This window comes from Anolis carolinensis, chromosome 5 (genome assembly GCF_035594765.1).
Source record: "Anolis carolinensis isolate JA03-04 chromosome 5, rAnoCar3.1.pri, whole genome shotgun sequence".
Lineage (NCBI taxonomy): Eukaryota > Metazoa > Chordata > Lepidosauria > Squamata > Dactyloidae > Anolis > Anolis carolinensis.
Genome location: NC_085845.1, coordinates 188,831,544 through 188,859,060, shown reverse-complemented (window position 1 = coordinate 188,859,060; position 27,517 = coordinate 188,831,544). Strand labels below are relative to the sequence as shown.

At 39.7% G+C, this 27,517-nt stretch overlaps 1 protein-coding gene across 1 annotated transcript; it reads left to right on the top strand.

Moving 5' to 3' along the window:
• The first annotated feature begins 551 nt into the window (after positions 1 to 551).
• Positions 552 to 17,425, top strand: LOC100564587 (aldo-keto reductase family 1 member B1). The gene is made up of 10 exons (XM_003220809.4): positions 552 to 710; positions 4,393 to 4,560; positions 5,340 to 5,456; positions 7,049 to 7,126; positions 9,255 to 9,377; positions 10,332 to 10,438; positions 11,684 to 11,765; positions 13,568 to 13,651; positions 15,761 to 15,843; positions 17,008 to 17,425. The coding sequence occupies exons 1-10, from the start codon at positions 645 to 647 to the stop codon at positions 17,048 to 17,050; spliced, it is 951 nt and encodes a 316-aa protein (XP_003220857.1). The 5' UTR covers positions 552 to 644; the 3' UTR covers positions 17,051 to 17,425.
• Positions 17,426 to 27,517: the final 10,092 nt, after the last annotated feature.

The window sequence follows — 27,517 nt, the reverse complement described above, 5'->3', positions numbered from 1 at the left end:
ACTACATTAATTCTTGTGTAGATGCACCCCTAGTCTTCTTCTGATTTCATGACTCTACTCTCCACTCTGATCTGTGGCTGAGCCAAGGTATGGCACTCCTATTCAGTTCCGTACCACCATTTGCCAACTTTGAAAGCTGGCATAACACGTACCTTCTCAGAAAGACGCAGCTCTTTTGAACCAGTCTAAGCCAAAGCTCATCAGGGCTGCATTTACACTGTAAAATTAATGCAGATGGACAGGAATGTGGTTGCCATGTCTCAATACTAGGGAGTTCTGTGGTTTGCAGTTTGGTGAGGCACCTGCACTCTCTGGCAGAGAAGGCTAAAGACCTTATAAATCTATAGCTCGTATGATCCCATAGCACCGAGCCATGGCTGTTAAAGTGATATCAAAAGCGCATATCCACACAGCGTAGATACAGCCCAGGCCGAAGAGTGCAGCATTCAATGCCTGTTTGAAAGGATGCTCCTTCCTCAAAGGAAATATTATCTGGGCATTTCTCCAGCTCCTCTCCCATTTGCCAAGGAGGGGCTGTGGCTTATGTAACAGGCTTCTTGCCGTGACTCAGCCAAAGAGTGCATTGCTGTGGTTGTTTCAGCTAGTGGTGTGTTTCCTGCCAGGCTTCAGACGAGAGAGGAGCCATGGCTAAGTTTGTGGAGCTGTACACCAAGGCCAAGATGCCCATTGTGGGGCTGGGCACCTGGAAGGTAGGCATTGCCAAGACAGCTCTCTGGCCTCTTCCATCACCCCTCGCTTCTTTCTCTTAGTATTGTATGCCACTGTATACAAAGGCAAAAAACGACCTGTCCAAGGTAGCTTTCCATAGCTGAACTTCCCCTAAAATGAGCTGCTTAGCACTCGCTGGACCTGTGCCAGGTGCTTGCATGCAAAAGTTTATTTTGAATCTGCTTGTGCTTTTTTTCCATGCCTTAAGACAGAATGTTGTGCTTTTTTATATTGTTTGAAAACTGCTGTGTGTACTTCAAAATATAGAATCATAGAGTTGGAAGGGGCCCTTTGCTGCATATTATAGGCTTAACTGAATGTTTAATTTAATTTCTAAACCAAAAATGTTTGTCTGTGTATGTGCATATCTACACTGTTGAATTAATGCAGTTTTGACCCCACTTTAACTGCCATGGCTCAATGCTATGGATTCCTAGGAGTTGTAGTTTTACAAGGTCTTTAGCCATCCATGTCAAAGTACAAATCCCATGATTCCATGTCATTGAGCCATGGCAGTTAAAGTGGTGCCAAACTGTATTAATTCTATAGTGTAGGTACCCGCTCTCCATTGATCTCACTCACTCTTTCTCTTTTTGGATGTCAAATTGAGAGTAACTGTAGTTGCATATCACTTAATTACATCACCAGGAATAGTCTCTGGGTCTTGAGTTTTTGCCCAGAACCTCGGGACCTGTGATGATCCTGAACTGACAACCTTAATGCAGCTTCATGCCTACTGAAACAGAGTAACAAATAATCCTTACCTGCTACTAAGGGTCTAGATTGCAGCCTGTTGGCTTGATGTGTCATGGCAAACTTTAGGTTTGTTATAACATAATGGCTAAATACCGCAAATGGGTCCTAGAGCAAATCAAACCTGAATTCTCCCTAGAAGCCAAAATGACTTAAGCCAAACTATCATAGCTTGGATATATCATGAGAAGATACGACTCACTAGAAAAGACAATAATGCTTGGAAAGATAAAAGGCAGTAAAGACAATGTTCCAGGTAGAAAGACTCACTTGAAAGCTACAGTTGTAAGTTTGCAAGACCTCAGCAGGGTTGTTGACAACAGGGTCTCTCATTCAGGAGATCACCATTAGGATTCATATCCTCAACCAGTCATGAAAACCCACTGGGCAAATCACACACTCTCAGAAAACCCTGTACTAGGGTTGCCTTAAGCCCACACTAAGCCAGAAACAACTTGAAGGCACACAACCACAACAAAGTGGAAGTGGAATACAATTGCACTGCACTCTACAGTCAGCTATGCCATCTTGGATTTATATTTGCTTGTTATCAAAACCTTTAGTTCCCTTAATCTCAAAGGTTAATCTTCCGTTAAGGAGTGGTCATTAGATAACTGCATTTGTTGTTCATATATTTGATCACTCTTATCCAGTGTGGGGTGGAACAAGGGACCAGTGTGAAGAATGGAAAGAAAATACTTGGAAGGTTGCTGTAATGCAAAAGTTCAGAGGGAAATATGGAAGATATGAACTGGACATATGATTCCGCAAGGAAGGATCAGTGTTGGTGGATATCTTTAAGGAAAAATTAACTGCCATCAAGACTCAGGAAGTCCCTAATGCAGGCATGGGCAAACTTCGGCCCTCCAGGTGTTTTGGACTCCAACTCCCACAATTCCTAACAGCCTATCGGCTGTTAGGAATTGTGGGAGTTGGAGTCCAAAACACCTGGAGGGCCGAAGTTTGCCCATGCCTGCCCTAATGCCTTCCCTGAAAGTTATGAAAACCATTAAAAACCATTGATCCCTTGCCAGCTCTTCCACCAACCCACCCATTTCTAGTGACAAGGAATTTTTTTTTCTCATCACATCCCAAGTGTGAAGCTTTATCCCATAGCAGAAGCTTTATCCATCCTTCCAGCAGAAAATCCTTGTCCCAGAACCTTTGTTTTTTCAGTATTTGTTTTTGTTGTTTTTCTGTTGGTAGTTCTTAATAAGTTCATGTCGCAATGCAAGCCAAAGTACTGTGTTGTCTAAACTGGCCATGAGGCCAAGATAAGCAGTGGATTTAAGATGTCATGGGAAAATAGACATTTGATTTTTTTTTAACTTTCTAATTCTTTTTTGAATAAATATTGCAGTATGTAGCTTTAAAGGCTGATGGTTTCTGGAGATCCGCAACAAAACTGATTTTGCAAATTATTTACCATTTCATTTTTTTGTTTAGCCAGATTGAGAGCTAGAAAGGGCAGTCTTGTTCATTCTGCAGGCTCATGACATCTCCCCGTTCCTCTATATTTCCTTTTTAACCTGTTTCCCTTGGATCTGAATGGAAAAGGAGGAAAGGCATTAAAGTGGAGAAAATAACTTTGGTGTACATGTAGGAAAGCCTACAAGCCAGTGTTTCTAAACCATGAATAAGCTCTTATTTAAAGTCCTGCCTTATAAAAGCTCCAGCAAACCTAGTAATTGTTCAGACAACTTTCTAAATCAGTCATTTGTTGTGTTTATGTAGCCTCTTGCATCAGGGAAGGAGGTCAAAAAGAAGTGAATGGGATGCCTGTACCAACATGAAACTCATTTGCAATGGATTCATTTAGCCTTGAATAACTGTGAGAAAGAAGCAGAACTATTAAAAAAAAAGAATGCAATACGTACAGAGGGTTTTTCTAATGCATTCTGTTACAAGTATTCACTAACAGAGTGTGGATTCCTTTTATGAATATTATATAGCAAAGACAGCTTGAACTGATGTACTTGAAATACTTTGGGCAAAATGTAAACATGTTTTAAATTGTCTTTTCCTACTAAAAGGCTGCCGTTCAGATCTCCTATCTTTTATGGTCTATTCAGGTAGTTGAAACTGAAAAGAATAGAAGCAAGGCACTCCATATCTCCACTTGCCCTTAGTGTTTTCTTATCTAACATATGCTCCACACTACACTCCAGTAATGATTCACATTAGCTGGTTGCATTTGTACAGTTACTTTCCATGCATCAAGAGGCCAAACCATGGTTTGAAGTTGCTTTGTATACTTTGAATTTTGGTAGTTTATACATTGCATGTGTTTACTGGAGTTCTTTCACTTCTCTTTGTGTTTACAAAGCAGGACATTGTTTGGTGTGCTAAGCTGAATAGTTTGACTCCATTTACAATTTCATCCAGATCTCATATAACAAATCATGGTGGCTACTGCCCACATGGTGGCTACTAACATGCTGGAGCCCCGGTGGTGCAGCGTGTTAAAGTGCTGAGCTGCTGAACATTCGGACCGGAAGGTCATAGGTTTGAATCCAGGGAGCGGAGTGAGCGCCCGCTGTTAGCCCCAGCTTTTGCCAACCTAACAGTTTGAAAACATGCAAATGTGAGTGGATCAATAGGTACTGCTTCGGTGGGAAGGTAACGTCGCACCATGCAGTCATGCCGACCACATGACCTTGGAGGTGTCTATGGACAATGCCGGCTCTTCGGCTTAGAAATGGATATGAGCACCAACCCCCAGTATCGGACATGACTGGACTTAATGTCAGGGGAAAACCTTTACCTTTACCTTACTGCCCACAATTAAGTACAGTATTATCGTATTATTTCAGTATGGTGACTATTGTCAGACATGACATTTTTGAAAAGAGGATTGTGGGGGAAAGATACAGGTGCATAGGATGAATTAACAAACTGGCTGTTCTTTAGTCTCAACCAGGGCAAGTAGCAGCAGCTGTGAAAAAGGCCATTGATGTGGGATATCGCCATTTTGACTGTGCTTACGTTTACCACAATGAAGATGAAATTGGCTGTGCCATCCAAGAGAAAATCAAGGAAGGGGTTGTAAAGCGTGAGGATCTTTTTATTGTCAGCAAGGTATTTATCCTTATGTCTCTTCTTACCCCTCCTCTTGTTATTAAATTGCCTATATAGGATTTCACAAAGTTTATAACTTTTTTATACAATCCCAAATGCTTCTCAAATTATATATTTGTAGTTTGGTGAGACACCAAGCCTTTTTGTAAGAGAAAGTTAAAGACCTTGTAAAAATACAACTTCTGTGATTCCATAACACTGAGGTCAAACTACATTAATTCTACAGTGTAGATGTATCTAAAGTCTTGTTGATTTCACTAAGTCTGCTGTAATTATGATTAAAAGTGAAGCTGAGCCAGAATAATATCTAACATGTTTTAAAATCAGTTCAATCAAGGGGTCACAAAATGCTTCATAGAAATGAAAAACCTGAATGAAAAGTTTAACTGAGAGGCTTTCTTGGGGAAAGTGTTACTGCCAAAAAATATCAAATATTTAAGGCATTGATCAAGAAATCGGCAAGCAGTTGTGCTGGTAGCAGAAGCCGTTTTGGGATGTGATCAATGTGCTCACATTGAAATGAATATAATTTGGAACATGAGATGTCATTTTGTTGTATCACTTAGTAGAGAACTGGGAACCAGAAAGCTTTGTTAAATCTGCTCCAGATCATATAAAGAGGTTATATCTAATATTTCCAAGATGTGAATTGGATCTGTAAGGAAGAACACAGCCTTATTCAGAACAGACCAAAGGTTCCAAATAAGACAAAAGTACCTACAAGATCGTTATTGAAGGTGACCTTCATTTGGTGAGTGAACCTATCTCTTTTCTTGCAGCTTTGGAGCACATTCCATGAGAAAGCGCTGGTGAAGGGTGCCTGTAAGAAAACTCTCTCAGACCTGAAATTGGATTACCTGGACCTCTACATAATTCACTGGCCTATAAGTTTCAAGGTATTCTGAATTAATTTATCTTTTTCAGAACTATTTGTCTTTTTCACTTTCCTGCAAGGCAGCAAGTTTGACTAGATTAGTGTTTCTCAACTTGGGGATCGGGACCCCTGGGGGGGGGGGGTCATGAGGGGTTGCCAAAGACACATATTTCTGGTGGTCTTAGAAACCCCTTTGGCAGAGAAGGCTGAATATATCTTTGCCTGTACTTCTCTTGCTTTTTGGAAACAGGCAGCAAATCCTCCCCCCAAAAGCCCAATTTGCCCAATTCTATTGTTGGTGGGGTTCAAGGGGCCCTTTGATTGTAGGTGAACTACAAATCCTAGAAAATTCAACTCCCAAATGTCACTGTTTATTTTCCCCAAACTCCACCAGTGTTCACATTTGGGCATATTGAGTATTCATGCCAAGTTTGGTCCAGATCCATCATTGTTTGAGTCCATAGTGCTCTCTGGATGTAGGTGAACTAAAACTCCCAAACTCAAGGTCAATACCCATCAAACCCTTCCAGTATTTTCTGTTGTGCCAAGTTTGGTTCAATTCAATCGTTGGTGGAGTTCAGAATGCTCTTTGATTGTAGGTGAACTACAACTCCCAAATGACAAAATCAGCCCCCCCCCCCCCCCAACCTCACCAGTATTCAAATGTGGGCGTATTGGGTATTTGTGCCAAATTTGGTCCAGTGAATGAAAATACATCCTGCAGATTGAATATTTACATTCAGAACGGTAGCAACATTACAGTTATGAAGTAGCAACGAAAATAATGTTATGGTTGGGGCTCACCACAACATAAGGTATTGTATAAAGGGATCACAGCATTAGGGATGTTGAGAACCACTGGACTAGATGGCCCTTGTGGTCCCCTGAATCTGGAGTTTTCTATGAGTCTATCATGGCTTCCTAGGATTGAGGCTCTTGGACCTCCAGGAATGGGAGTCATGCAGACCTCCAGATTTTGTTGAACTGCAACTTCCAGCCTTCCTTTTAATTGTCTTGGCTGGCTAGGGCTTTCAGGATTTGCAATTTTAGAACACCTGGAGGTCTTGATATCCTCCTCTGTTATAGACATTTCAGTCTATTAATTCCATCAGACCCATCCAGTTTGTCCAATGACAAGGGGCTGTGGGAATTCTAGTCCAAAACATCTGGCAAGCTAAAATTTCCCCACTCCTGAAATAGAACAAAGCCACATTGATATTTTGCAGAACATATGCTATGGATTTACGATTAAAAAAATCCCTGTGTCACTAATGCAATATTTGTATAAGATAGTACTTAAAATATGGGGAGAAAGTGAAACGTGTCGAAGAGCTTGAAATATAAATACTGTAGCTAAATAACAACTGAAGGTTAGGATTAAATGTTCACCCCACACCCTTCATGGCTGGTTATGCATGAAACCAAGTTTGTTGTAATTGATCTCTTGATGTCCAGTTCTGGGGAGAGTTGAAGAACATGCAGCCAGCACACTCCTCAGCTGTATCTTCCCTGCATTAACCAACCAAACAGTGGAAACAATCACTGCAGACTCATTGTTGGACAATGGAAACACCTGAAAACTGACCCACTTGCTTTCTTGCTTTGCATTGACAGGCAGGAGATAATCTGTTTCCTACTGATGAAAAAGGTGTGATCATACCCAGTAATGCAAATCCTCTAGAAACCTGGGAGGTATGTTTTGCAGCTAAACATTTCTATTTGTCCCGTATTCAAGCAAGCGTTTGGAGAAGGATAAGCGGCATGTTGCGGGGCAGGTCGTGGGTGGGATTGGGTGCTTTGAAATGCATTTTAATTATATGTATTGTAATTTAACTGTATTTGTAACCTCACACACACAATACTGTTTAATTGTTTTTAATGTTTGTATTTGCTTTGTTCTAATTAATCAAAGTGTGTGGTTGTTAGCCACCTTGAGTCCCCACTAGGAGGAAGGTGGGGTATAAAAGTAAACAACAATAATAATACGTTCAGTGAAGATTTTTTGCATACCTTGCATTACTGCAAATATCACAGGTTCAAATATGTTGAATTCTGTTAATATGTTTCTTCCTAATTTTTCCATTTGCCTATTTTGCTTCTAATTTTAATTTAATGTGAAACTGGATTTGCTATTTTAATTTCTAAGTGACAGAAGAACATTCCACTTGGACAATTAAGAATATTTCCAAATATGTATGGAACAAATATAATGTAAACTGTCCTGTGCCAGAAGGACAGAAGAAAGAAACTCAGATTAAAATGTTGCAGTTTTTCCTTCCCTTTCTGTTCAAAAGAGCTTATTGTATTCCATGTGTGGAAAGATTTTCTTGTTCATGATGGTTGGTTCTTTTCTTTTAAATTCTGTTAATAGCTCTTTGTTCCATTCCTCTAATCTTCTTGCATGAGTTGGTGGGGAAGAAAGGATTCTGTATTTAGGGGTGGGGTGAGGTATTCATATCTTTTCATATCCGCTCTGAGGCTCTTCCATGGCAAAATAGCCATCATGATTTTGAATATCCACTAGCATACTTAGTCATCTATTCAGCAATCAAAAGGACTATATACACTCATGCAAAAAGGAGAATTCTAGGTATTTTTTCCATGTCAGGAGCAACTTGACAGTCTTGACAGAAGTCTCTTCTGGTGTGAGAGAATTGGCCGTCTGCAAGGACGTTGCCCAGGGGACACCTAGATGTTTTGATGCTTTTATCATCCTTGTGGGAGGTTTCTCTCATGTCCCCGCATGGAGCTGGAGCTGATAGAGGGAGCTCATCCACTCTCTCCCCAGGTGGGATTCGAACCTGGCAGCTTTCAGATCAGCAACCCAACCTTCAAGTCACAAGGCTTTAATTCACTACTCCACCAGGGGCTCCATTCTTGGAATAAACCACTTTGAAATTTATATGATTGAGAGAATACTATTTGCTGAAGTCAATACAGAGAAGGCTTTGGGTTAAACTACTCTATAAACTCATAGATGTATCTAAACATTTTAGTCAAAAATCCAACGCCTGTATCTTGGGAAGTCTGGCTTGGCCACAGTGGGCCACGCTCTTGTTACATACCATATAGACTACTGCAACACACTCTACGTGGGGTTGCCTATGAAGACTGCCTGGAAGCTTCAATTGATCCTACAAGCAGCAGTCAGGATACTCACCGGAGCGGTGTATAGGGAGCACACAACACTGGCTCCACTGGCTGCCAGTCCACTTCTGAGCGCAATTCAAAGTGCTGGCTTTAGCCTATAAAGCCCTAAATGGTTCTGGCCCAGCTTACCTGTCCAAACGTATCTACCTCTATGAACCACCTCAGAGATTATGATCATCTGGGGAGGCCCTGCTCTCAGTCCCACCTGCTTCACAAGCATGACAGGCAGGGACGAGAGACAGGGCCTTCTCAGTGGTGATCCCCCGGTTGCGGAACTCCCTCCCTAGTGACATTCGATCCGCCCCCTCCCCTCCTAGACTTCAGAAGGAAAGTAAAAACCTGACACTGGGATCAGGCTTTCAGAGAATAGCTTAGTGCAATAATGGATTCGGCACATATGCAATGACTACAGAACGGTCTCAGGCTACGATTTTTGGATCGCATTATTTTAATATTGAATGTAATGTTTTTAAATGTTAATATGCATTCATTTTTAATTCAATCTATTTTCAGCTTAATTTTGTATGTGTTAAGGCATTGAATAATTGTCACATGTAAGCTGCCTTGAGGTATAAATAGAGTAAATAAATAAATAAATAAAATTCTAAGTAGTATAGTCCCAGGAAGAAGTGTGCCGTATGATAATATCTAGCTCTTGGTGTACCTTTAGGCAATGGAGGAGCTGGTGGATGCTGGATTAGTCAAAGCCATTGGGGTTTCCAATTTCAACCATGAACAAATTGAGAGAATCCTGAAAAAGCCTGGGTTGAAGCACAGGCCTGCAAATAATCAGGTGAGCATTTTAAATTGGAGGCATTTAGGGGATTGCTAAAGTTAGTGACTATTTTTTCAACACAGGAACATTTGTGCTGTTGCGTTGAAGGTGAATGTAATTCATGGCAACCCTCTCCTAGGCTTTTCTTGACGAAATTTATTTACAAAAGGTTTACCACTACCAATTTGAGGTGGAGAGATTAGAAAGGCTTGCAAAACTGAGGATCATAAAAACACACACACACACACACACACACTGTATAAGTTGGTTATATTGGAATTTGGCATGATAAATTCACAAATGATCTTGGATTCATTCCATCACAATTTTTTTCACAACTTGGTTTAATATTTTTCTGTGCTGCAAGAAGTGACTTAATAAATTTACTACTGAAATCAGTAGTGAAAAGCACCAAGACCTGGGTGTCTTGGGTGCAGAAGAGCAGAAAACATGTATCAAACTATTGATATCTCTACAGAATACCATTGAAAATGGTTGTATCTTTCCAGCCATATTGATAATGGCCTTCTGTGGTTTGCCCAAATTGGGCAAAAATCCAATTCACTGAGTTTTTGGGTGGAGCCTCTATGCTGCAAGCAAGCAGTTATAACTAGTTTAATTCAACAAAACCAAGTCAACATAGAGGGCGGATCCTGTCCCTTTATCAGCAGCCGTCATTAATATCACTGCGAATTTGGAGGATTTAGTGCTAATCCCAGGGCTTGTTGAAACACCACTTCTATGCTGCATTTTGTCTCTTAGCTACGAGGACGTACTCCTAAGATGTTCAAAACTTTCTCTTGTTCTCCAAAATCCTAGCACCACTCCCAACATATTTGCCTCTAGGCCATTCCTGCTATGCTCATACACTACTGACTTTTTAAATCAAACATTTGACTATTTGTAAGAAATCATTGCTGGTCATAAACAAGTGAAGACATGAAATAAATTATGGATGCATATCTTTTCCAGGTTGAATGTCACCCATACCTTATCCAGGAAAAGCTGGTTAATTACTGTCATTCCAAAGGGATCACTATCACAGCGTACAGTCCCTTTGGCTCTCCCGACAGACCATGGTGAGAAAAGTTGGGTAAACTTCTGCTCTTTAGTGTCTGATGAAATGTATCCTGGGTTCAGGACTCTACAAAGTTGGCTTCTTGCCTTAAGTGACCACATCAGCATAGGAAAACAGGTAATAAAATGAGATTAAGGGATACCTAGCTTGACTGTATAATGCTAATGGGACTTAGGATAGCAGTGAGAGCATCAAAACTGTCTTTAAGTGATTTGCAATAATACTGCATGAGGCACAGAAGAAGAATGCTATGCTTAAAACTTAGCATTTATAATGTCATTATGCATTTTTAATCATTGCATGTGGATTTTATAACTGAACATTACATCTGCCCCATAAGGCAGGTTTTGGACCACATGTACTATCTTTGTGGCTCCCTTTGCTTAATTTGTAGTCACACCCCAAATCATAGCAGCAAAACAGCTATATTTTGATTTTAGAACAAAGGGCATTTCGCGGTCACACAATAGTTAAACCCTTGTGCCGGCTGAACTGTTGACCTGAAGGTTGGGTTGCTGACCTGAAGGTGGCCAGTTCAAATCTGCAAGATGGGATGAGCTCCCGTCTGTCAGCTCTAGCTCACGGTGACATGAAATCAGCCTCCCAGCTAACACATCTGGGCGTCCCCTGGGCAACATCTCTGTAGACAGCCAATTCTCTCACACTAGAAGCAACTTGCAATATGTTCTCAAGTCGCTTCTGACAGGATTTTTAAAATGGCTGTCACTTTGCCAAATGTACACAATTGGGTATATTCATTTGGGGGGTGCACTGTATTCCTTCATCCAGCTAATGGAAATGCCCAATTTCACTATAAGACATGTTATTAGTACTATTATTTCTGTTGCAAAAGAGTTGACCAGGGTAGTTTAAGGTCACCGTGTGATTTTATAATAATAATAATAACAACTTTATTTTTATACCCCGCCCCATCTCCCCGAAGGGACTCGGGGCGGCTTACATGGGGCCAGGCCCGATAAAACAAACAAAACAGTAACAAAGCAATAAAACAATTATCCCAGTAAAAAACATCAACATCAATAAAAACAATCATTAAAATCAACAAGCAGGATACAGTGTTAGAGGTAACACATTGATCTGGGGCCAAATGGGAATGACCCATTCATAGATTCCTCTTTAAACTGTGTAGGAGTTTTCTTCTCTGGTCAGCCTAGCTATTGGAAGTTATTGTGTTCCTCTTACATGCAATTTTCGTTAGTTAGCTTTTGTTGCTCATGTTTCCTAGGGCCAAGCCAGATGACCCATCTCTTCTGAATGATCCTAAGATCAAAGAGATAGCTGCCAAGCACAATAAATCTGTAGCACAGGTAAGTAGGGAGTTGTGTGAACACAACTAGAGAAGTTGCTGGGTTGGGGAAAAATAAAGTAGGGGTTCACAGTTGAATAAAAAGCATGCATGGGAGTAGAATTTATTCACCAAAATTGTTGTTGACATTTTATAGCTACCAATCGACACATTTTCGCCAGAAAAAAATACATTTTAAAAGCAATGAAATGCAGCAGCAGCAACAACAACAAAACCACCCTTCCTTTCTGAAAGGGAAAAATAAAAATGCCTTAGTAACTCAACTCAATTAATACCAGTTATACTCAGCCCGTAGTGAAGGTTGTTGAAAAAGCCTCGTTGGATAAAGCGACTCACAAGAGAAAAGTAAATAAAGGTGCCACTTCAAATGTTTGCCAATGTATATACTGGTGTGTACCCACAGAGGAGAGCTGAACGAAAGGGAAAGAAGATTGAGAAAGGGAACACAGTTAATCCTAGATAATCTGTGCTGAATGAAAAAGGTTCAGACCTTGCTTCATTGAACTAAAAAGATAAAGAAATTATCACTGCAGTCTCAGGGGGTTATAAAGCAAAATGCTATGGAGATGTCAGATCTTGATCTGATGACTTTTTCCCACACCAAGAGTAAGCTGTTCGTTGCTAGCAGAGCTCTAACATTGGTATCAGAAATGATGTGCAACAGGCTAAGGACAGTTCAGTAAGGACATGATTAATTACTCTTTGCAGTAAGGAAACTCAAAGGAGTATAAAGGAGTCCCTTCTACAGCTATAATCAGAATTTCAGTGAGATTTAACAGTGCAAATACTATAACACTGCCAGATCAAAAGCTGATTGAGAAAACTGAAAAACTAACAAGCTGGTGAATGAAGCTCTTGACGGGCATAGCTAACAGCACTAAAACATAAGGCTAACAACAACAACAACAACAACAACAACAACACAAGAACCCTAATTGTAAGATAAATGTATCAATTTGAAGAATCACAGCTGTCATTTTAACATTTGAATCTGCAGGATGCCAGAGTCCAATCAACACAGACATCGCAGGCACTTTCCTGGCTGTTGGCTATTACACATATGGATCATAATACACTCCTGCCTTAATAAACCAGGATATATACAATTGTTAGGAAGCTTTTAAATTGTGTACATTACTATGAATCAGGGAAAGGAAACCTGGGTCCCAGGATCCAAAATTCATATTCCTGGGGCCCAGCGTAGTCCCTTGTGGTTCTCCACGTGGCTGTTCCTCCTTTCCTGTGGCAGCATTGTTTGTAGTTTACCAATTTTCTAAAAGAACAGCTTTATGAAAAAATATCCAAGTATTCTGGGTTACACTATTTTGTCTTTGACAGCACACAACATGGAAATACAGTAGAGTCTCACTTATCCAACATAAATGGGCTGGCAGAATGTTGGATAAGCAAATATGTTGGATAATAAGGAGGCATTAAGGAAAAGCCTATTAAACATCAAATTAGGTTATGATTTTACAAATGAAGCACCAAAACATCATGTTAGACAACAAATTTGGCAGAAAAAGTAGTTCAATACGCAGTAATGCTATGTAGTAATTACTGTATTTATGAATTTGGCACCAAAATATCACGATATATTGAAAACATTGACTACAAAAATGCGTTGGATAATCCAGAACATTGGATAAGCGAGTGTTGGATAACTGAGACTCTACTGTACAATCTTTTGAGAATTTTTCTAAAATTGAATTCAGATTTTAGGCTGAAAAAGGCTGAACAACTTTGGTATAAATTTATTGAAATAGGAGATTTATCTTTGTTTGGTGTTATCCTTGTTCTTAGGTCCTGCTCCGATTTCAAATCCAAAGAAATATAACTGTGATTCCCAAATCTGTCACCGCTTCACGAATTGAGGAAAATTTCAAGGTAAGAGAATGCATCATTCTGTAAATGAGCCTTCCCAGATCTTGTACCCTTGAAAGATTTATTGGAAGGCCAATAGTTCTCGCCCATGCCAACTGGGGATAATGGGTGATTTCATGTAACATTGCTTACCTAGAAGCTAAGAACCTCTGCTCAATAGGAAACTCAGCCTTTTCACTTGTCAATGTATCCGTGTCAGTTCCCTACAATATAAAAACTAGGAGGGACGAGATAGTAAATAAAATTTGTTTGAGAAACCTGCAACCCTTCCATATTTCTTCTCTATCTTCTGCTCTCTCTCTGTCTCTCACTCAATGTCTCGTTTGAGAAATATCAATTACTCTTGAGTATTTGCTTCTCGCCTGTGGTTGGATAAGAGAAAAATAGCAAAGTCACTCAGGAGAAACTGTAATCTCTTTAATGTTTGTTGGGCAATGGGACAGGCAAAAACCTGTCCTAATCCCCAGTGATCCCGATGCTGCTGAAATCACGGGTGTATTAAAGAACAATATTATATTTGGATTGTTCTACCTCACTGATCACTTGCTTTCAATAGATAAAGAAAAGGGCTTTACACCATTATTGCTAGTCGCTTCTGGTGTGAGAGAATTGGCTGTCTGCAAGGACGTTGCCCAGGGGACGCCCGGATGTTTTTGATGTTTTTACCATTAAAAAAAAAAACATTATTGTAAGCCGTACAGTCAAATGATGTGAAATTAAAAAGGCACAACCTAAGACACATTCTGTGCAGAATAATAATAATAATAATAATAATAATAATAATAATAATAATAATATGCCGCTGGTGATCGGTACATTGGGTGCCGTTCTAAAAGATCTCAGCCAGCATTTGGAAACAATAGACATTGACAAAATCACAATCTGCCAACTGCAAAAGGCCACCCTACTGGGATCTGCACACATCATCCGAAAATACATCACACAGTCCTAGACACTTGGGAAGTGTTCGACTTCTGATTTTGTGATACAAAATCCAGCATGTCTATCTTGTTTGCTGTGTCATAATAAAATAATAATAATAATAATAATAATAATAATAATAATAATAATAATAATTTATTTATATTCTGCCCTATCTCCCCGAGGGGACTTAGTACGAATTCCAGCGATCACAAACATGAAGGCAAACATTCAGTGCCTTAAAAACACAAATGCAATAAACACAATGGTTTGCAAAAGAAAGGTCATCTGCCAGGTTTTGCTATGCGTCATTTGTCAGGATCATATCAAGAACAATTTTGCATTCCAGGTAAATAGTTCAAATAATGTTAGTGTAATGTGCTGTGAATTTGGTGGAAACTCCCTGAATTGCTGCTTTACTAGAGACATGTCAATATGTCCTTCTCATCCTTTCACAATAGTGTTGTCAAATAGAGTTGGTTGTGTTTTAGTGTTGTTCTTTTCAAGGTAATGTGTGCCAAAAGGAGCACATAAGTGACACAAATGTCCAAATTCTCCAGAACTTCATTAGACTTGATGATACGAAAATTAGTGGAGACAAGAAGGAACATACATTCTTTTTAAAAATGAGGCTTGGTGAATTGGCCATGGTGTTTCTCTGCCCTAATTGTCTTGTAGCTACAAGTTCAGTGGAAAATGAGATGCTTTCTATGGTCAGCTTGCTGGATGTGGCTAATGGGATTTCCCTCCATTCTCACCAAGTAGAAAGTTATTCAAACCTGCAGACCTCCCACCTCTACTATAACACTTCAATGAATCTCATAAAAGGATTACTAGTTTCTGATTTTTTAATTTTCACATATATCTTTCCCGGAGTTGTTGTGTGTTTTCCGGTCTGTATGGCCATGTTCTAGAAATATTCTCTCCTGACGTTTCACCCATATCTATGGCAGGCATCCTCAGAGGTAATCTTTTCCCTTCTTTCATTTTCAATACCTTCAAACGTGCACTTGAGCCATTCATTACTTTACATTTGACCTACTTCACTAAATGTTAGGGAGATAACTCCTATGAATGCTACACTGACCTTTGTTTGAAGGGGGTGGGGATATCTGTAAAAAAATTGTACCTTTGCGACTCTTGTGACTCTTTGGGCACCTTTTTGGCAAAACTCTTTATCCTTTTTGACAGGTGTTTGACTTTAAGTTGTCTGAGCAAGAAATGAAAATCATCCTTGGTTTTAACAGGAACTGGAGAGCGTGTACAGTTGAAGGGTAAGGAGCAGTACTTGAAAAAACATCTAAAAGTCCACCAGAAATATGTGTATCATTGAGATTAATATAGAACCACTCATTAAAATCCCTGAGTGGATGGAGAAAGCTTCATCTTACTCTAAAAACCCAACTACAGTAGAGTCTCACTTATCCAACGTTCTGGATTATCCAACGCATTTTTGTAGTCAATGTTTTCAATACATCGTGATATTTTGGTGCTAAATTCGTAAATACAGTAATTACTACATAGCATTACTGAGTATTGAACTACTTTTTCTGTCAATTTTTTTTGTTAAACATGTTTTGGTGCTTAATTTGTAAAAACATAACCTATTTTGATGTTTAATAGGCTTTTTCTTAATTTCTCCTTATTATCCAACATATTCGCTTATCCAACGTTCTGCCGGCCCGTTTATGTTGGATAAGTGAGACTCTACTGTATATAGAAATATTTGGGTATGTATATTTTGCAGTTTTACTGACTCTCTGGAGCTCCCAGTGATGCAGTGGGTTAAACCGCTGAGCTGCTGAACTTGCTGACTGAAAGGTCAGCAGTTCGAATCCATGGAGCAGGGTGAGCTCCCACTGTTAGCCCCAGCTTCTGCCAACCTAAAAGTTCAAAAACATGCAAATGTGAGTAGATCAATAGGTACCACTTCAGCGGAAAAGTAATGTTGCTCCATGCAGTCATGCTGGCCACATGACCTTGGAGGTGTCTATGGACAACGCTGGCTCTTCGGCTTAGAAATGAAAATGAGCAACAACCTCCAGAGTTGGACACAACTAGACTTAACGTCAGGGGGAAATCTTTACTCTTTCTACTGACTCTCCACCTCCCACTTCCATACTTGAAGGAAATGGTATATATCCTGCCATATCAGGAGTGCTTCAACAATGTGAGATGGAAATGTTTGCCTAATTATAGAAAGTTTTGACCTTTGTTTAGAAACAACTAAAACAACTAGCATTAGAAAGATGGTCACTTTTGGATTTCTTTCTTTTTTGAGGAATTATTTTTGGCACTCTGCATGGTCCAGAGAGAGTCTCAAGGCACAAAATCTCTCTACCCCACAACAACTCATTGTTCACGTTTTATCCACTCCTTACAAAACAGACATAAATACAGTTTGTTTCTTGCTTCTGATCAACACTTTGTCTCTCTAGGTGCAGCAGCCACCCGGATTATCCTTTCAATGCTGAATATTAAAGCCTGATTATACAGAAAGTCTTCAAACCATAGAGTAAACAGTGTCCAAGTTTTTCTTGTCCAGGTTTAGTATGTTCTGAGTACTAATTCTTAGAGAACTGCTATGATCCTTTGATTCTTTGAAATGCTTTTATATTTTCCTGCTTTTTTAAAAAATATTTTTTTTATTTTTGTAAAATAAATCAATACATTTATAATACAGCAGATATAATATCCAAAGCGCTTAATCTTTTTTCCCCATTAATCTTATATCTACTGTAAATTTCACTCATATATATATATATATATATATATATATATATATATATATATATATTTGTTGTTATCCTGCTTTTTAAATGAAATTGCTTCTAATAAAATATATATGTACTATTGTTTCTGTTTTAGTAGGGAAAACATTCTACTAAAAAAAAAAAATCAAGGTCTGCATTTTCAAACAATTTTAGAACATAATAAAACACCAACGTTTCTTTTGCTCGCATTAGAATAATACTTAAAAAAAGGAACATTTTAAGTTTGTAATATCGGCTTTGTGTGGGTTTTTTTCAATGAGCTTCCAGTATTCACCAACCAGACTCAAATGCTAAATGGTTTAGGAAGGAAGGAGCAGGATGCAAAAGACTATATGCAGAAAGAAACAGAACCCTTTATCTACTTCAAGTCTCGATCCATAGATTCTAGGATAACTTGCATATGTATTAGCTACACTGAAAGTGGCCAGACTGTATGAAGACAATCAAAGCAAATTAATGGCTTGGTAAAGTGAGCTACACAGAGATCTTATTAAAATCAGTTACTTAGTGAGGATAGGAATGTGTCTGCATTACACAATTACATCAGTGTCATGCCAGAATAATTCCAAAACAATTCTAAGAATGCCTGTGCTAAGCAAATTCGTTAAGAAATCAGTTGACAACTATGACAACATCAGATATCTTATATGCAACAGCATATAAGAGCTGTAGCGCAGCTGGTTAGTAACCAGCTGCAATAAATCACTACTGACCGAGAGGTCATGAGTTCGAAGCTAGCCTGCATCGGATTGAGTGCCCGACCATTAAAAATAGCTCAGTTTGTTGTTGACCTAAGCAACCTGAAAGACAGTTGCATCTATCAAGTAGGAAATTTAGGCACCGCTTATGTGGGGAGGCTAATTTAACTAATTTACAACACCATAAAAAATCATCCAGCAGCGTGTGGAGAGGAATGAGGAAGTAATCTATCAAGGACTCAGTGTCACAGTGGATGATGAAGCAGCAGCTCCTCCTTTGGCCGGAATCGAGCACACCCTCATGAAGTCTGGAAGCTAGAACATGTTATGTCGTATGGCATTGAATGTTTGCCATGTATATGTACATTGTGATCCGCCTGAGTCCCCTTTGGGGTGAGAAGGGCTGGATATAAATACTGTAAATATATAAATAAATGTCTTGAGCAGCAGAAGAATCTTCTTCATTCTAATAAATATTTGTTGCTGTTGTGTAGCATGTTGTTGTTTCTAACCTATAGCGACCCTATAAAAGGGTTTTCTTAACAGAACATGGTGAAAATGATTATACTCAACATCAGTTACCAGCTTTGTGGTTTCTCTTACTTTTCCTAAAGAAGACTTAGAGGAAAGGTACTTTTTTAAGAAGACAAAATAAAAACAATTATCACCTCGCCAATGTTTAGTTATTTGCTCCATCATTAGCACATCTTTCCTCTTATCACACAAGGTACTATGACTTTCCATGACTAAGAAACTAGACTTCCCATGACTAGAAACTAGAAGTGATTTATAAGGTTTCCTTTCTCTGTTCCTAAGGCAGCTTTACTCAGTGTGTCACCTAAAGTTCTCTTTGTCTCAAATTTGAGCACACAGGCTACTTTAAGAGACACATAGAAATGGTACTAATGCAACTTTTTCATCTGGGCCTTTGATTATTTATTTTCTACTGCTTGAGATTCTTGGTTGACTTGCAAGTCTCAACAGAAAGAGGCAACAAAAGAAGACGTTGGTCTCTTTGTACAGAGTTATGGGCGTGTAAGAGAAAGAAACTAACAGGATTAAATTAAAATGCAAGATGAGACAGGACACATTATCTTGAATATTCTGAATCCCAATTAGAATAGACACTCTGAAGTCTCCGTCACACTATGCAGTTATATAACTTTAGAACAATTTGAACTGTCTTGGCTGCATCATGTAAAATCCTGAGATTTGTAACTGAATGAGGCACTAGAGCACCTTGCCAGAGAATTCAAAATAAAAGCAACAACAACAAAAAAGCCAGTTTTATTCCACAGAGTTACAATATACGTACATGTAGAGCTGAGGAGTAGATAATGCAATAAGACTTTCTATAAGAAGATAAAAAATCATCCTGCACACATTTTATCTCTACTTAAGGTTGGAGTATACAAAGCTCAAGCATTCTGACATATACAGGATACAGTAGCTAAACCTTTGATTAATCCCTTGTTTAAGTTGCCTAAAATTAGTAATAGAGGCCGCTGCCAGGAAGACACATGGTATTAGTTTCTAGGGGTGCATCTACACTGTTGAACTAATGCAGTTTGACACCACTTTAACTGCCATAGTGCAATGCTATGTTACAATGTGGGATTTATAGTCCGGTGAGACACCAGAACTATTAATCAGGGAAGGTTAAAGAACTTGTAAAACTACAACCCTCAGCATTTCATAGCACTGAGTCATGGCAGCTGAAGTGGTGTCAAACTGCATTAATTTAACAGTGTAGATGTACTCTCAGTCATTGCTTGAACCACTAGGTTTGTGCATTAATTCCTATAATTTTTTTGTATCTAAGCCTGATCTTTCATTAGAGAACCACCCAATTTCATTCGTCAGGTGATAGATTTGAATATTGGCAAAAAGGATATTGCATGCACTTTGAATGTTAAATCTCTATATCCCAATTTACCTCATGAAAAGGTGAAAACAACAGATTTAAAAAATATCTTAAATCTACAAAACAGCAGCTCCACACACCCACTTTTGTTTTGCTAGACCATTTGGACATCATATTAGATAAAAACTTACTTGGAACTGAAGAACAATTTTATAATCAAATATAAAGTGTGGCCATAAGAAGTAATATATCCCTCATACAGTTAATCAAATACATATTTGTATATTAATGTTATAATGATAATATATTCCTAATTTTAAAAAAGAGTGATGGGCTCTCAGCTTTTCTTGATTGCATTATTAGCTTATATACCACCTTTCAGTCTACCAGTAATTAATATGAAACACCTTAGAAAATAGTTCATAGGACAAAAAATGGTAGTTAAAGTGATATCAGAGTGTTAGGGTTGTGTAACTGAAAAAGATCTGAGTCAATTTGTGGAATTGAGAGTCAACACATAGGTAAACCTAACAGATTCAATTGGTCTACTCTAATGGGGCTGAAAAGAGAGTTCAGACCCTGTTTTCATTAACCATGTTGTGGCTGATAAAAATTAAACTTGCTGACTGACTGCAGAGTAGCCAAAGTTTATTGATTCTGATGGCAAGGTGGCCTTATTCTCATTTCCTCCAAACTATCCAGAAGCATCCAGCAAAAGCAGGCAATGGCTGGAAGGGAAGAAACATTGCACTCATAAAGCACAGAACCTCCTCCCTAAACTTAGGGTGGATATACAATGTAGAATTCATGCAGTTTGATACCACCGGAACTTCTTCTTAGGCTATCACTTGTTGTCTGAGTATGATGGCCTTCCTAGTGCAGTGTCTTGGCAGTGGATATGTAGGTGACTATGGAGCCCTATTTTTGACCCGCATGTTCTTCCACAGTGAGGACATCGGTTTCGAGGTGGAAGGCAGTCCCAGTTAGGGTTGGCTTGACGTGCCTTCCTCTTGGGACGTTTCCCCCTTTCACCCTCCATTTGTGCCTTTTCAAATTCCACAGCACTGCTGGTCACAGCTGACTTCCAGCTAGAGCACTCGAGGGCCAGGTCTTCCCAGTTCTCTGTATCTATGCTACAGTTTTTAAGGTTGGCTTTAAGCTCATCTTTGAATCTCTTTTCCTGCCCACCAATATTCCGTTTCCCGTTATTGAGTTCGGAGTAGAGTAGCTGCTTTGGGAGACAGTGATCGGGCATTCGGACAACGTGGCCAGTCCAGCAGAACTGATGGCGTAGGAGCATCGCTTCAATGCTGGTGGTTTTTGCTTCTTCAAGCATGCTGGCATTTGTCTGCCTATCTTCTTAAGAGATTTGCAGGATTTTTCAGAGCAACACTGATGGAATCGTTCCAGGAGTTGAGTGTGGCTTCTGTAGACAGTCCACGTTTCGCAGGAGTAGAGCAGGGTTGGGAGGACAATGGCTTTATAAACAAGCACCTTGGTATCTCTACGGATGTCCCAATTCTCAAACACTCTGATTTGTTTAGAAAAATGCTTCACTTGCAGAGCTCAGGTAGTGTTGTATTTCAGTGTCAATGTTGACTTTTGTGGAGAGGTGGTTGCCAAGGTAGCGGAAATGGTCGACATTTTCTAATGTTACACCAATAAGCTGTATTTCTGGCATTGCAGATAGATTGGCTAATGACTGTTGAAAGAGCACTTTGGTTTTTGGCTTCTCGTATACTTTTGCAAAGGTGTTTAGAGTGGCTTGTAGGTCTTCTTCTACCTCTGAGGATGCCTGCCATAGATGTGGGCGAAACGTCAGGAGAGAATACTTCTGGAACATGGCCACACAGCCCGAAAGACATACAACAACACTGTGATCCCGGCCATGAAAGCCTTCGACAACACATTGAACATCTCTACGGGGAGAAATTGTTCCAAGACACACGGAGATTGGAAAAACTAAGGACCAGGAAAGCACATCTGCTGTGCTCCCTGACCTTCCTTCTACGCTGCAGAGACACAGATACCATCCCACAATTTCTTGCAGCCAAAAGGACCTTCAAAACACCACAGGCTCATCGTATTTACAACCGCCTGGAACGCAAAGGAGAGAATACTTCTGGAACATGGCCACACAGCTCGAAAGACATACAACAACCCTGTGATCCCGGCCATGAAAGCCTTCGACAACAGACTATATTATCATAGGCATATTGGAGTTCTATAATAGATGTTGTTGTGACCTTGGTTTTGGCTTTCAGTCTGCTGAGGTTAAATAGCTTACCATCTGTGGAATAGATGATTTCCACACAGTTCGGAAGCTCCCCATCAACAAGATGAAATATCATAGCAATGAAGATGGAAAATAAGGTGGGGGCAATAACACATCCCTGCTTGACACCTGATTCCACCTTAAATGGGTCACTTTGGGAGCCGTTGCTGTCCAAGACTGTTGTCATCATGTCATCGTGGAGGAGTCACAGGACGTTCACAAATTTGTCAGGGCACCCGATTTTTTGGAGGATGGTCCAGAGAGCACTGCGATTCACTGTGTCGAATGCCTTTGCAAGGTCAATGAATGTCATGTACAGAGGTTGATTTTGTTCCCGGCATTTTTCTTGGATCTGTCGTGCAATGAAGATCATGTCCACTGTTCCTCTGGAGGAATCACTGGAACTGCCATGGTTCAATGCTATGGAATCCTGGGAGTTGTGGTTTGGTGAAGCACCAACATTCTTTGACATAGAGAAGACCTTGTAAAATTACAATTCCTGTGATTCCATAGCATTGAGCCATGGCAGCTCAAGTGGTGTCACAATGCATTCTTCACCAACTTATGAAGGGATTGCTCACTATCCATTTCATGGTTGTCAGAATGGGGAGTCAACTTTAAAAATGCCATCTGTTAAGCCTGCAGCTATCAGAGTAAAGAACATTAGATGCATTCTTGTCCTTTATTATTATGCATGCCAAAAGAATGGACTTTGCTTTGCTGGTAAAATGACATAACAGTGCTTCTTTGTCCTGGGATTGCTGCATACTTGTAGATGAAAAACCATAGCATGATTCCTTTGGTTAACATATCTGGTATGTGGACAGGACAAGTCTGACGGAGTGGAGGGGGCTCAGCCTTCAAGTTTGTTTGGAACAATCAATGCAAGAACTGAGTCCAGAATATTGGAAATGTTGAGAACACATCTGCAAAATTTAGAAACTAAAGAAAAGTGAGACAGGATACTATAAAACGAATACAATTTGACACCACTTTAATTGCCACAGCAACAATTCCCATTATGCTACAGCACCATGGTAGTTGAAGTGGTACCAAACGGCACTAATTCTACAGTGCAGAGCCCCCCCCCCCCCCCATATTTTATACAAATTCTGACCTCATCTACCCACACTGGGTTTGTGACATTAAAAAAGGAGACAGCAGATATAAAAAATAATTCTTTCTTTGTTACTAATTACAAGCAGGCAAATAACTGAAAGAGATGCCATTCTTGATGGATTTTTTTTTTGCACAGAGGCTTTTCCCCCTGTATTCTGCTACCAACATAAACATAGGAAGAGAATGTAAATTAATTTTAAATCCATAATAAACAATTTAGTACTAACAACATATACTCATGCCTTCTCTAAATGTTGACAAGAATGTTTGGAGAATATGTTCCAGAGACTCCGTCATGAGCAGTTTGGTTTTGCATGTCTCAAAGACTGAGGAAAAAACTATATAAAATATAAATAAAGTGTGCTATGTATAAAACAGGGTGACTTTGGGTGCAACGACACTATAGAATGAATGTAGTTTGACAGGATTCCATAGCACTAAGCCATGGCAATTAACGTGGTATCAAGCCGCATTAATGCTTCAGTGCAGATGTACCCTCAAAAAATATCCATCTTCAAAGCCATACTTGTATAAACTCAAGGGACACACTTGTAATAGATAATGTGTAGGTAAGTAGGTAGTTTTGCCCCTTCCATGTGTGTTCACCATTTCCTGCCAGTGACCCATTACCTTATAGGGCTGACCCTGATGTTTTACTGTCTGCCAAATAATATAAATTGTACTATAAAGGAAACTGTTTCTCACATCACTCCTGACACAGAAAAAAAATTATAAAAGGGTCTCAGGAGAATAGACTTCCCTAACACTGTGTTGTCGAAGTTGTCCAGCATTTCTGTGTTCTCATATAATATGCTGTGTCCAGGTTGGTTCATCAAGTGCTCTCCTATGGCTGACTTCTCTTGTACTGTAATTGGATATTATTATTTATTGTATCGCTTATTGTGTTGTGATGTGTTGTTTTTATATGCTGTTTATATTGTATTGCTTTGGGCATGGCCCCATGTAAGCCGCCCTGAGTCCCCGTTGGGGAGATGGTGGCGGGGTATAAATAAAGTTTTATTTTATTATTATTATTATTCTCTGATTGAATTAGTCTGCAGTGCCTTTCATGTTCCTTGGTTTATGTCTGGGCAATGCTGCATTTGGTGGTCCCTATGTAGACTTATTCACAGCTGCATGGTATATGGTTGACCCCTGTAGACTCCCTAACACTGTTTAAAAACTACCATAAATATTGCCCAATTAATTCAGCTTTAGGAGGTAAAAAAGAGATTAACTTGTGTCTATGGGATATAGAGTTTAAAAGACCATTTTGCTTTAGAACCAAAGTATCTCTCTCCCCTCAATTTTGATAAACTATAAGACGAAAGGAATATGCTGAGGTCCATATTAGCAAGTCAACAGCTTCACCCAGTTCTCACCCACATTTATGTATAAAAGATAACTTCTCAAGGACAAAATCAAATCACCCAGCATTGTAACTAAAGACCGGATGACTGAACCATCGTCCTTTGTTTTTCTCCTTTGATGATGTTGTAACTTTTACTGTGAGAACTAAACTAATCTTTATAGGCACATGCACTGAATGTTGTAAGATGTCACTGTATGCTGAACTTTTAGAAAATACTTTGTGTTCCCTCCAAAAAACGGTTACTCCTGTCTTCATCTAGAACAGTCATGGGCAAACTTCAGCCCTCCAGGTGTTTTGGACGCCAACACCCACAATTCCTAACAGCCAGTGGGATTTGGAGTCCAAAACACCTGGAGGGACTAAGTTTCCCATGTCTGATCTAGAAGAACTTGGACTGTTTGTTTTTGAAAACTAATATTTCCAAGCTAATTCAGTATGCTCCCACATTCCATGTATTTTCTGGGTGATATACAGCAGGTCTAATATCTGAGATCTGGCCCAACACCATCGCCCCAAAACATACACACAAACTTTCACATTAGCCAAGTCAGCCAAATTATGGAACTCAATTAGAACATTTCTTGAATATTGAATATTGTTCCCTGGGAGTGAGAACGCAGAGACATCAAAAATATTAGATAACCAACTATTTTCTGACTTTTTTACACCCTGTAACAGCCTTTCTGTTTGATGTGGTGTTTCTGCTTTCCTCGCTAATAATTTCTGCCAACCAAATCAGAAATTACTATATTTTCTGTATTATTTTCATAGGTGTCCTTGCTTATACTTGCCTTTATACAATGAGCCCTTGGTGTCCATTGTGGTTTGATTCCAGGATATCTATGGATATCTAAATCAGTGGATACTCAAGTTCTGTGATATACATTGACATAATAAAATGGTATCCCTTAAATAAAATGGCAAAGTCAAGATTTGCTTGGTTCATTAATTGACTGGAATATTTTCAAGCCATGGATCACTGACTCAGTGGATAGAGAATCCATTGATACAAAATCTATGGATATGGAGGGCTGACTACAGAAGTTCACTTTTCACAGTAAAAATGTTCTACGGGAGAGGTGTGTGGAAGTTTCTAGGAAAAAGCTTTTCAGTAGGTAAAAATGTATCCAAATCATTATACAGAGATTAGATATTTCAGCCTTTTTTGCTGGATTCAATCTGTAGAAGCTGTTCTAAATGAGAAGGTATAATTCCAAATGCTGACAGTAGAGGGCCCCCTAAACATTGAAATGACATTCAATCAAGACCAATAGAAAATTGTGAATGAGGAGATCTAGTGTTTTTCTGATTATGTTTCCAGCATCAGCTGACACCCAAATGGATCCTGGTTGCACTCTGGGTGTCCGAGGCTTATAACCCATAGTTTTTTAATTCTAGTGAGAGTTCAGTTTTGATTCACCCTCAAACTCGTTTAGTTGTTTGTTTGTGTGTGTGTGCTCTCTGGTATCCATAGTACCAACTACCAATTGTTATTGTATTAGGTTTTAAAGAAACATTGCCTTAGAGTGGTGATTCTCAGGCATTGGTCCTCCAGGTGTTTTGGACTTCAGCTCTCACCATTCCGTTTTGCCCAATTGGGCTCCTTTGCAAGTTGTCTAGGGCCCCTTTAGGGTGGCCCAGGGCCCATTTTGCTCACTTGTGTTCATTTGCAAGTTGTTTAGGGCTGTCTGAGGGTGGTCCAGGGCCCGTTTTGTCCAATTGGGCTCCTTTGCAAGTTGATTAGGGCTCCCTTAGGGTGGCCCAGGACCCTTTTTTCCCCGCTTGTGTTCCTTTGCAAGTTGTTTAGGGCTCCCTTTGCGTGGCCCAGTGACCGTTTTGCCCATTTGGTGCCTTTTACAAGTTGTTTCGGGCCTCTTTAGGGTGTTCTAGGGCCCCTTTTCCCATTTGGTGCCTTTAACAATTTGTTTTGGGCCTCTTTAGGGTGTTCCAAGGCTCACTGTTCCCATTTGGCGCCTTTTACAAGTTGTTTGGGGCCCCTTCATGGCTGTCCAGGGCCTGTTTTACCCATATTGTGCCTTTTACAAGTTGTTTAGGCCTCTTTTGGGTTCACCGGGGCCTGTTTTGCCTTTTTTGTGCCTTTTACAAGTTATTTAGGGTCTCTTTAGAGTTGTTCAGGGCCTGTTTTGCTCATTTGGTGCCTTTTACAAACTGTTTAGGGCCTCCTTCCAGTTGTGCAGGACCCATTTGGTGCCTTTTACACGTTTTTATGGCCTCTTTAGGGTTGTCCAGGGCCCGTTTTGCCCTTTTGTTGTGTTTTACAAGTTTTTAAGAGCCTCCTTCAGGTTGTCCAGGGCTTGTTTTGCCTATTTGGTGCCTTTTACGAGTTCTTTAGGGCCTCTTTAAATTGGTAATTTGAGTCCCAAACTTCTGCTTTCAGCTCCACTTGAATGAAGCTGGCCAAAATATCTCTGAATTCAGCCTTATGGGTAGCAGTGGATTTCCATCCTTAGTTCACATTAACCCCAAAGCTATCATAGCAATATGTTGAAACACCATGATTCACAAGACTCAAACAGGACTCCTGAACCTTTACTTTAAGATGGCAAGGGATTCTGAATGTCGGGTGACTTGTAGGGGAGAGGGACAGAATCTCCCAGGGACCCTTTCACATTACACAGTTATTGCATTATGATTATGTGGCATCCCATGGAATTCTTCAGTTTATACCAGTTTGAGTGTTGGAAGACAACTCTAGAGACCAGGGCTGAAATCTTTGCTTGGCCATGAAAGTCCATTGTGTGATCCAAGGCAAAGCACACACTCAGCGCCAGAAAACCCTGTGATGGGGTTGCTTTAGGGTCGTCATTCATCAGAAACACCTTGAA